The following is an 11,831-nucleotide window of genomic DNA, read 5'->3' as shown; positions in this document are numbered from 1 at the left end:
ATCAGAAATGATGAAAAACTCTGGTATTTGATATTTTCAGTTTTCAGGAAGTACATGAATGGAAAGTTAAGTGGAAGTAAAAAGTAATCATAACTGAAAAGAAGAATAGAATGAGCTTCCTGAAAAGTAAATATTTGTTACATAAACAAATAATTTTCTCATTTTCCCCACAGAAACAGAAACTACACACATTCTCTTGATGCTTTCTAGGTTTTTATTGCAATAACATACAGATATAATCCAGACATCCAATTTCAGTAAATTACACTTCGATATCTTAGAAGACAGTCTTGAGAGTGATATCGATAAGGTGGTTAAAAAAAAACAAAAGACACCAGAGATAAAATGTGGAAGTTTTTTTTTAAACATTTTTACTTGAATTTTCCCCGGAAATGTGCGACGAGAAGCAGCAGCAGCAGCAGCAGCATAGGGTAATACTACGATACACAACAGACCGATAGTTTGCAACAGTCAAGAACAGCTGGGAGAATCGTTTTGTTTTTGTGTGAAGAATCAGAGTTGAGCTGCTGGCATCTCCGCAAATAGATGCACTTTTGCCCGTTTTAAAACAAAAAAAAAAGGAAAAATTTAAAAAAAGGATGGAAACAGAATGATAAACAGGACGACATGCAAATTACAAAATCAGAAAGCAGCACCTCGTTAGGACTACGTTAAGGAAAACAAAAACTACTTAACACAAACTAGACAACATACAGAAAGCTGTGTTGATGTTAAACCTTTTTATCAGTTTGTGTTACAGGAAACTTCAGGTTTCTTTGCTAGAGGGAGAAAAATAGACCTGGTAACTCACAACCAACCACATCACACACTTTGACATAGCGGCAAATCTAATAAGAAATAATATTGGTAAGAATGCTGCAATCCAATGATTCCCAGATTCTGTCTTTTAAAAGTTATTCTCTATGATTTAGATAAAAACAATGACAGAACAAATGAAAAGAACTTGTTTTATAGGTTTAGACTTTGAGTACTATATGCATATATCTGATACATTAATAGAATCCACATATAAATGATACATTTCTGTTTTATACTTAAATATAATCCTTGCTATGCCTAAAAAGAGCGTCTAACCCAAAGACAAAGTGAAAGAACAGTTTGGACCTCAGTGACTGGACCTCAGCCAATCAGTGGGCGGATCTGGACTCAAAAAATAAGCCCACTGATTGGTTGTGCAAGTCTAGCTACGACTCCTTTGGGTGAGTCTGGTGTGAACGCAGTTTTAACGGTTTCTTTGAGACCAGAATCCTCTCTGTGTACCTGCATGCTAACAACTTTGTGCTGTGCTTTTTGAGAGCATTTTTGACACTGCAGTTACAAAATAAATGGCTTAATAAAACAGAACTCAACTCCTCGAGTTTAATCGTGCATCACTTCAGTTATCTGGTGTGTTTGGCACTAGAGTTCACTTTAGATCTGGTTTTGTTCCCAACTTTAGCTCTTGCAGAGTTAATTCATCAGCAAATTCTGCAGTATTAACAAAATCTAAAAAAAATAAAAAATAAAAAAATTAGCATGCCAGCTGTCTCCAGTAGCTTAAATGTTCTTGCAAAGATAAATTACATGAAGAAATATTTTATACCGAGAGGACAACTGCACTGATGATTAAAAGAAAAAAAAAAAAGAAAACAGATGCATCTCAATCAGAGTTAAAAAGTATTTCAGTTCAAAAAGGGAAACTGAGTTTTATTACAAGGTGACATGTTTTAAAAGTTTATTTCTTGTCACAGTGATGACTAAGGCTTACAGCTAATGAAAAAATTAATAAAATAAAAAGGAACTGAATTGAATGAAATGAATTAATTGAGAGTTGAGTGGAACAAAAATGTGGCAAAAAAGTGAGATGTGGAGAAGCACAAATTAGTGCTTCAAGAGAAAGTTAAGTGGAAGAAAAAAGTAAACTGATGACAAAAACTGCACAAGCAACAAGGATAGAAGAAGGAAAAGGACTGGCCTGCTGATGTGACTATTAGCTGCAAGACATAATCATCAAAATAAACAAGTAAAATATCTGAACATGTGCAATGAATCTATGTAACACAGAAGTTTTCCTCTCTGAATTGAATTAGTGAATAAATTAATGAATTGAGATGAATCTGCAGAGACCCGCACTACTCTGCAAACCTTTAATCTGCCTCTGTGGTTTGGGGGATTTGGTCCATCTGGCTGAGCTCAGGATGAACAGCTGGCACAACAATCGTCCTTCTGCCTGAGGAATCTACCGGACTCACCAGATGACCGGCGGTGCTTTGGACTGGTAGGTTCCTCAGGCAATCAGCAGTTTCATTTTAACATAAATAACATAGAATTGGAAAGGAATCATTTCCACCGTAAGGCTTCTTCTTCTTTTTCTTTTATTTTTTTTGAAACATTTTCCCCATCATCATGGCCGTAAACCTGTGAGCGATGTGTCTATCCCGGTTCTGTTTAGTGGAAGGAAGATCTCAACAACGAGACGGAGCCTCTGTGCTGCCGGAGAGGCCAGACGAGCAGGTCCTGGGATCACAGCAGGGAGGGAGGAAACGAGAGTGATGGAACAGGAAGTTTATGTCTCAGCAGTCTGGACTTTACTCTTGCTGCCCTCTTTCCTCTCGTGCGTCTCCTCGTCTTCCTCCTCTCCTTCTTCCTCGTTTTCTTCCTCCTCCTCTTCCTCCTCTGTGTGCTGCTCCAGCTCCTCCCTGGTGATCATTTCAAAGTCGTTTCCGTTGCTGTGCTGCGATCCTTCGTCCTCCCGGCGGTCGCTGTCCGTATCCGAGTGGCGGTCTTCCGTTGCGTCTCCCTTCGCCTCTTTGCTCTCCTCGTCTTCGTCCTCTTCCTCGTCGTCCTTCTTCTCGCTGTCTGACTTCTCGTCGCTGTCGGACTTCTGCGCCTTGTGGGAGGCGGCGCCGTCCTTCTCGTCAGTCTTATCGGAGCCCTTCTTGTCGCTGCTTCGCGGCCCTTTGTATTCGTGCGTGTAGAGCGGCCTGAACGAGTCGATGAAGCCCACGTCTGCTGTCAGGTTGGGCAGGAACCAGAAGTGATGGCGTCCGCCGGTCACCAGCCAGATAATCAGGAAGAGGATGCAGCGAGCTGAGGAGAGAAGGAACGACTGGATAGGTAGCCATTTTCTCAAAGCGCACCATAAAACTTTGATAAATCAAACCTTGAGTTGGACACGTTTTTTAGAAGTGTATTAGTAAACAAAACCAAGAAATCTATGGAGAGCCCATTAATTCAAATTTAAACAAATTTATGCCATTATTAATAAATGCTCTATCAAATAAATAAATGTTTCCATGGGGGGAAAAAAAAATTTAAGGGGAAATTAACATTGTCAGAGTTTTTTGGAATTTATTTCAAGATTTATTTCATGTATGTATTTATTCATTTATTTCATAATTAATAATAATTCTGTCACTTTTATTTTGTAAGCTACTTTACATATTTCAATTACTTTTATTTCTCTAACTCTGTTTTTATTCCAAGCTTTTTATTTCATATTCTTTCTGGCCATGGTGGAAATAAATAAATAAATAAATAAATCCTAAAATAAATATAGAAGTGAATAAATACATCTTAAAATAAGTAAAAAAAAATACATAGAGGAATAATTAACTATATTAACAAAATAAGCTCCAGACTCACCCACTGCTAGAAGCAGGATGCTGGCCACAAAGCAGCCAGCTGCAACACTCAGATAGTAAACTCCAACACGCATTTCTGCAGGCCACAGCGGGAACAGGGTGGCTGCAATCACTGCGATAACTTAGAAGAAGAAGAAGAGGAAGAAGAGGAAGGTGAGGCGATCCCTCCATTTGCAGTAACCTTTCGGTTCCAGGCCTGACTTACCAAGGATCAACCCCATCGCAAACGTTTTGAAATGAACCGGGTCGTAAATCCACACGTACACCTGCAGCAAAGAGACGTGTGTTACGTTTTTCACTTCCTGAAGGAACAACTTTTTAAAAATGCAGAGGTTCCCACCTCATTCCCATCCAGGAACAGCTGATCCTCATGAGGCTCCAGTTTAAACTTTTTCTTCACTTCCTTCTTCTTCTTTGGGGTTCCTGGGCTTTCATCCTAACGATAAAAAACAAAACTGTTTTATAATCACAACCCTCGTTGTGGAGTTTTCTTTTTGAAATTAAAATAAATTGTAAGTAGTAACATAATTCTTAAATGGGAATTCTGTTTTAGACAAGTTATCAAAATTGTTAAAACTGAATCAAATATGATTCCGTACATCATGTTTGTTTTTGTTAAGAGCAAGAACTTTATGTAAGGAAATACTGATAAAACTGATACATTTTCATCATATCGCTCACTCCTAATTAATTGTGGGGTTTGTAGTTTTTTCAGTCACAGCTGCCACCGTGTCTTTCTTAGGGAAAATACAGGATTGTAATAAATGATCCAACCTGTATATTTAGGACGTCACTAAAGGTTTCTTTGCAATGCCGAAGAGGTTAAAAAGTTTTTCCCTCGAAGATTCAAAGTTTGAACTCAGCTGGGTAAATTTCCACTCACTGACTGTTTTGAGGTCGATCAGCTCAGACTAAAGGTAACTGAGAATAAATATCATTTTGTGCCAGTGGATCTATCAATTCGCTTTAGACAGACCCAAAATGATGTTTGGCTGTAAGTAATGAAGATGCAGCTGCAGAAAACCTATAATTAGTGTCCATTTCTAGAGTTTTTCTAAGTCACTTACACTTTTTTCTTTCTTGGTTTCAGCGACTTCAGACTCTTTCTTCTTCTCTTTCTCCTTCTTCCCTTTTTTCTCCTCCTCTTTGCTGCTGTCACTCTTGATTTTCTCTTTCTCCTTCTCTTTCTTAGCATCTTTCTCCGGCTTCTTCTTCATCACCTTAAGAGCTCGGTGGAAGAATTGCTTCTTCAAGAGTCTGCAAACAAGGAGAAAATATTTGATTGTCAGGAGCTGTATGTAATATTTACTGCGGAAAGGCCTCCATTTTCAAAGTATAATAGACATATTTGTAAATTTAAAGAAACAGTGTAAGAAATTGTGGCTTTGGAAAGTAAAAACTGCTAAACTCAGTGATCATCCCAGAAGTTGGATGTGCTTTCGGACCTGTTGCAGTAATCTACCACCGACTCTCTGGTGGTGAACAGCGCCTCTTCTCCCTTCTTGTCTTTGGCCCATTTGGAGTCCAGCAGGCAGTCCACGGCCTTGGAGGCTAAACGTAGAGAAACAGTAAAATGTCACGTCTGTTGGGCTGCAGCTAATGATTATTTCAGTTATTGATTAATCTATTGACTATTTGAAGTTTAAAAAATGGCCACATTCTGCAGATTTTTTACTTAAGCCTGTTTTACACGATAGCAGAAGTACATTAAAAGATGCAAATAAACAATTTAATTTAGATGAATCTGCAGGTAGACAAAAAGCTCAGCTCTTATTACTTTATTAATTAATATTATTACAGTTTAGGGCTGATCTGTTGATTATTTTGGGGATTAACAGATTAATAATTGCACAGTAAAAGCTGCTTACTATGGGATTTTTTTGTTTGCAGAATTTGAACTAGGTGAATCTAAACCTGCGCCATTTGAGGAGTTTTGAGTAGAACATATTTATGTACAAAAGGTTCTTTCTGCCTTAAATGCAAAATGTATACCTTTTTTGTACAGTTTTGTCTTAATCACTGCTCTGAGAATGTTGTTCTTTCAGCAAACGACCTTTCTTTCAAGTCTGATTACTAAATCCGTGGGTAATTATCCCAATAATACATTCATGGTGATTAACAGTTTCAGCCTTAATACAGTGATTTTGATCAAATAGCTCAACACCAATCAGATTATCTGGAAAAAACCTTCACGTCAATTTAACAGATTCTTAATTGGATTTAGATCTGAACTTTGACTGTGTCATTTTAACGGATGAATTTTCTCTAAGTTACGTCGTTGTAGTACTGGATAAATGTGTTCAAGGCTGCTGTTGCTCCTCCGTCTCCACGCCGGTGTCAGGTATCGTCTGTATCTCTTCTTGGCTTCACTTAACAAACCTGCAGTGAGTTTATGAGAGTCTGGTCTGTGCAGACAGCAGCCTGCTGCCACAAACAATTAAACCTTGAACAGTAACTGAGCCTGACAGCGTAACAATGAGCTGGAAGGAATGGCTGCTATTACCACCTCACTGTCTTATGCTGCAACCAACTAGACAACATCTTGATTTTATTCATGTTTATCCACATTTAGATTGAAATACAGAACAAAGACTCATTAGTTGCACACCGAGATGAAACTATGAGTAAACAAATCTATTTAAAACATATTTCTATTGGGATGAATTATTTATTCCCTGCTTTATTAAGTTAAATATTTCTTTGTACATTTCTGAGCAGTAGGAGTGGGCGATACAGGCTTAAAGTTTTATCATAATATTTTATAGCAACTATAAAACTGACAATAACTGCTACTTAATACTTCTTTTTTAGATAACTGTGTGACTGAGACTGTGTGTCACAGCAATTACAGCTCTTGAAATTTTTTTCTATTTGCAACACACTTCTTTTGGACACCAGCCACATAAACAAGTGTGATTTGTTTCATTAGATTGGACAGATTTACTTTATTTTCAAATGTATGAATATTTATTGATGAATTTATCTAACGAACATAAGAGAAAACAGGCAAACTATCAATCCAGACAGTAAAGACGGATATAGGGAGCTTTAAACATCACTAATTGGAATTTACTGACAACAATAAATGAAAATTCTTATCGTGATAAGAAATTTATAACAATAAATAGGATAAATGCTCACCCCTACTGCACCAAAAACTTTGATGTGGAGGTTTTTGGTGCAGATCTACATCTACAAATAAATGTCGACAGCAATGCTTCAGCAAGTTATTCTTGCAGCTTAATAGTTCACAGCATTTCCAAGAACTGACAAATGGGATCAGCTGTGCCACAAAGTACAGAAAATATAAACCCTCAGGCAAAAAAATGTCAAACAAAAACTGCCAAGCATTATGTTTTCCTCGTGTTTAAGCTGAGCACTAACCAATGAAGTAATCGACTCGGTGACCCATCATGTTGGTGGACTTTGTGGGGCAATTAAACCGAAGGTACTTGGCCACCGCCTTCTCCTCCTTGGTGGGCTCGCTCACCTCCTGCAGAGACAAACGGCACCAAGTGTCAGACACAATGACGTTTATTATGGTCCTATTATTAAAGTAAAAGAAATCTCACTGGATGCAACTAGAGAATGTATGAAACATAAAATTAACCTGCAAAAATTACAGTTAATATGAAAACTGATATTTTAAAGAGGGATGGAAGAGTCCAACATCTTGCAGCATTAAGATCAGAAATAAATCACATAAAACCTTTAAAATAACCATAATAAAAGCCAGTCGTATTTGTACTTCTTCTGAAAGAAAAAAGAAAATCTCCACAAAGTTTGGTCAGTATATTCATTAATGTAATTAATTGCTACCAGGAAACTAAAAAAGGCAAAGGCAAATATATTACCCCTCCAATACTTTTTTTTTCAGTGCAAAATGTTGGAATTTGGAAGAATAATGTAAAGAAATTGGATAGATGGATAGCTCAAAGTTGGTCTAAAAACCTTTTTAAAGTTCTGGAGAGGCCCTCACAGAGCCCAGTTTTCTTATTAAAATTCAGAACATCAATGGACATTTTGTCTAGGCTCTCTTAGAACCGTTTTTATTACGGTCATATCTCTGGAAATATTAAGAGTCTACCTGATTACTGGTGAACAGACATTAGAAATCAATCAAAATGTTGGTGCAAATCTGGAGGTCTGTATGAAATGCTGCCTGCGTGGCTGAACTGACTGGCCACAACCAAACAGTTATGCATCTATTAATCTTTTGACCTGTTCTGCACCAGTATATAAAGTTTCTAACAGCTTAATACTCATGGGAGAATTTTATTCTGAGATGGTAAGTAATGAGGGAATGCCAGCGTCTTCTAACATCCGTTGAGAGAAAATAAAACACATGCTTTGCTAATTCTGCATTGCTGTGTGCATAAGTCTGTTCTTAAGCAAATGTAATTTTTTTTTTTAGATGCAAAGGGAAATAGTGTTGCTGAGATGACTTTGGGTGCTAATAGTGCAAGAAGAAAACTGAAAGTTGTTATTTTTAATCTGAGGTCAGAGAAAGCATGAAGCTCTGAGAAGCTACCTAAAAGAAAACAGTATTTAGAAACATTTATATTTCAAATCAGCTGTGAGAGAGACAGACTTCCAGTAGCTAACAGGAAGGCTAAACAAAGCAGGAAAGTTCCTCTTTTATCCTATAAAGCTAGAAACATCCATATGGCATGATGGAGGAGTTGGAAATGTTGGAAACTAATAGCAGATGCTGAAGACACTTTAAATGTTACATCCAATAACATTTTATCTTTTGTATCTAGTTTATCTTTCTTTCAGACATATTGTTTTCTCTACACACGGTGGGACATTTGATAAGCTCCTATAATAAATAGTACTTGACAAATGCTGATCTTACATCTTCATTGATTTTTCTTCACAATGTAATCTGTACAAATTGGTATTGAAGATTCAATTTATTCATTTCTCTAATTTTCAGAAACCAGTTTTTTGATAAACAGAAAAGAAGTTGCAAACATTAAACATAAAAATATGATTTATTATAAAAATCTGACAGTAACTGCTCAACGCAGCAATTTCTGACTACTGGGATTGCATGATTTCTCTCGTTTCCATCATCACAGCGTCCACACTGTTCCCCTTTAGCATCTTGGTCATTAATATACACTAACTAGGGACATTAGAAGTCCATCTAAATGAACAAATATGTTATTGGAAAACAGATTTTTAATAAATGACAATTAAAATAGTAGAGTCAACCAAATATTACATCCAAGTAATCCTTTCAATTGCAATTCCACACATATTGATGATGTAGCAACAACAGCAACGCAATATATTGGCCTCCTACGACACACACACTCCTCATTCAACATCTGTGTCGTCTGTTCTGCTGGTAGCAGCGCTGTGCAACATGGCAGCGAAGGCAAAAAAAAGAAAAAAAAAGAAGGCAAAATCAATCTAGAGATTTTGTGCTGCTTCCTTCAGTCCAGCTGGCTTTGATCCCCACCAGGAGGAACAACCGCTTATAAACGGCCCTTTGTCTGGAGAAGCAGCCATTAGAGACAGATCAGTTGCACCTGGCAGGAATAGGGAATCTCTTTGTTGGTTTGTATGACTGAGGACTTACCTGGGTTGATCACAGGAGAATAAGCTCCTCTCAAATAAGCTGGTCTGAATGATACAGCCATTCTAAGGAAATGCTGATCTAATGTCATAGTCACTTTGTGGTCTCAGTATGCACATTTAAGATGTTAACTGCATGCTCAGTGCTGCATTATAGTTATTATGGAGTACCACAGTGTAACCTACAGTGCCTTTCTAAGTTTTTATTACATTTTTCACATTGTACCTTACAACCCCATTCCTTAACCCAGTGTTTTTCAACCCTTATCTTCAAGTCCCACTGCCCTGCATGTTTTAGGAATTGAAATCATGTGTGCTGCTTCAACACACATGATTTCAATTGATGACTGATTAACAGAGTTTTACTGAATTGAAATCATCTGAATGTGGTGTGTTGAAGCAGAGGAACATATAAAACATGCAGGTCAGCGTGCCTTGAGGACAAGCATTGTTGGGAAAATCTGCTTAAATACATTGTATTGGGATTTTTTTGTGATAGACCTACAAAGTAGTAGTTGTTAAGTGGAAGGAAGACAATACGTGGTTTTTACAATTCAGCGTGGCCGAGCACGTGGAATACAATGATGTTTCCGCTTTGCATTTATTTCAAATCCCTGATCAATTCTAGAGTACTTGTTTTAATTTACCTATTTAAATAAATAATGCACCTTATTTAAATAATGTTCATTTTAGACATGGTTTCTGTTTAAATATTTTGTCAAATCTTGGATTAGTAAAAGTTTTCACTTCAAAATTGCATATCTTCTTTTAAAGAATCAACTGTTTGTGGTCTTGATTTGAGTATTGATGTCACAGCTTTACATTTTAGCTCACTAGCCTTTCTGATTTACAGGTATTGGTTGCTTGTTTATTGATTTAAAAAAAGTTATCATATATCCCTACATATTTATGAGGAAGGCTCAGTCAGAAGGCCTTATTTAGCAAAATATGTTTTTTTTTTTTCCTTTTAGAAAAGTTAGACAATTGATTTTACTAAAGAAAAAATTAAAACTTATCGTTTAATTTAATTCCCTTTCGAAATAACAGATAAATTTAATTTGGAGCATGTCAATAAATGTATTTTTTGATGCTGTAGACAAATTTTAAGTGAATCGAGAAGACTGGCAATCCCTGGTCTATCATATCTTATCCCAAAGTGATATCAGTGTGTGACGTTCAGGTTGTAAAAATACTTTTCTAAGACACTAAAGGCTCATTTTAATTGCTAAAAATGTATGAATCACCTTGAAATAAACTAATCTAATCAAATCAAAACAGAATAGTTATGCATGTAGTTATGTTTGTTTGAGGCAAGATTCCTTTGATCGCAGTTCATCACTGAGGTAAATAGAAGTATTGTAATAGAGACCAACCTAAACATTTACAAGCTGCCAGGCATCCATCTTGTTTTCTAGGTTAACATTGAGAAGAACGAATTCTGGGAATTTTCTAGCAATATTTCACCGTCGTCCTATTCATTTTTAATTTACTATAATTCAAATGAATAGATGTGAACTGCACGTTGTACTCTAGTGAGGACGAAGTTAACGAAGCCTGTAGGTACTCTGTCCATATACTCTTTACGTTTTTGTCTTCCAGGCGCTCAAAGAGGGTCTACAATTCATCTTCCTGGACCTATAAAGAAGTGTATTGTGTCAGCTCAATAATTAAATTGCCCCACGTTATGTAAACAGTGCTTAGAGCTGACGCAGCTTAGCCAAAAAACATTTATAACCACTTCAGTCTCGATGAGAATGAAAGCCGACTGCAAGGATGAGCAAGACAGAAAGCGGAGAAACGTCTCCACAATGGCAGGGGAAATACGTATGAGTGCTACAGGTCGCATACTAGAAAAAGTGTAGTAAAAACTCATATTTATTTTCGGTGCCCTGCTAATGATAGCAACCGTTAGCCACTTACAGCTTCAATTGCTCTCAGTTATTTAACGACTCTTGCGTGAGAAAAGGCTGCCGTTAGGGGTACAATTCGATAGTTAGCCGTACAAACCAACCCCGAATTTTATTTGTAGTGTGCCAACCGGCGGAAGCAACATTTCATCACGAATGAAGTGATGTTACCTGGATCCGCTTCTTATGCCTCCTGCGCTCCGCCATGATCCTCTCCAACTCAGCTACCCCGTGTACAAAGTCTCGCGAGACTCATCTGCAGCGAGAAAACAGAGTTTTGCATTCACAACTCTGAGCTCCCGTAAAATAACAATGGGATATATTACCTTTAGTTTTAATGATCAAAGTTAAGCGATGTCAAATTAATTATAGTCCGCTCAGTAAAGTGCAAATTAAGAAATTGAAGTAGGAGTTAATTTTTTGATTTGTTTAAAATGAGTGAGAGAAGAAATTTTGCTTTTTATGTTTACATGTTTAAAATATGTTCCGTGCATATTGTAGTATTTATTTTTTCCATAAGAAACAAGACATTTCACATTAAAAATAATTTGTTAATTAATCGAATTATTATTATTATTATTATTATTATTATTATTATTATTATTATTATTATTATTATTATTATTATTTTAGTATAGATTTATGAAATGTGAAACTCAAGTGCCGTATTTCCGCCTCTGGGTGACGCTGTTTC

The 11,831-nt window shown here is 36.7% G+C and overlaps 1 protein-coding gene across 1 annotated transcript; it reads right to left on the bottom strand.

Moving 5' to 3' along the window:
* Positions 1-196: 196 nt before the first annotated feature.
* On the bottom strand, positions 197-11,458 carry sec62 (SEC62 homolog, preprotein translocation factor). Its single transcript, XM_044135445.1, has 8 exons — positions 11,309-11,458; positions 7,029-7,137; positions 5,090-5,195; positions 4,712-4,901; positions 3,985-4,080; positions 3,850-3,910; positions 3,646-3,765; positions 197-3,090 (listed from the first exon to the last, which is right to left on the bottom strand). Exons 1-8 carry the CDS (start codon positions 11,342-11,344, stop codon positions 2,567-2,569), a joined length of 1,242 nt encoding a protein of 413 aa, XP_043991380.1. The 5' UTR covers positions 11,345-11,458; the 3' UTR covers positions 197-2,566.
* Positions 11,459-11,831: the final 373 nt, after the last annotated feature.

This window comes from Gambusia affinis, linkage group LG12, assembly GCF_019740435.1.
Source record: "Gambusia affinis linkage group LG12, SWU_Gaff_1.0, whole genome shotgun sequence".
Classification (NCBI taxonomy): domain Eukaryota; kingdom Metazoa; phylum Chordata; class Actinopteri; order Cyprinodontiformes; family Poeciliidae; genus Gambusia; species Gambusia affinis.
Note: the sequence above shows the minus strand (reverse complement) of the source record. Positions and strands in the feature narration are given on the sequence as shown.

Excerpts from the sequence above, each read along its gene's own strand:
- sec62 (XM_044135445.1), bottom strand. The coding sequence starts at position 11,344 with ATGGCGGAGCGCAGGAGGCATAAGAAGCGGATCCAG. Across the intron at positions 7,138-11,308 it reads GGCATAAGAAGCGGATCCAG|GAGGTGAGCGAGCCCACCAA; the intron begins GTAACATCACTT and ends TTGTCTCTGCAG. Across the intron at positions 4,902-5,089 it reads GTGGTAGATTACTGCAACAG|ACTCTTGAAGAAGCAATTCT; the intron begins GTCCGAAAGCAC and ends CCTTGTTTGCAG.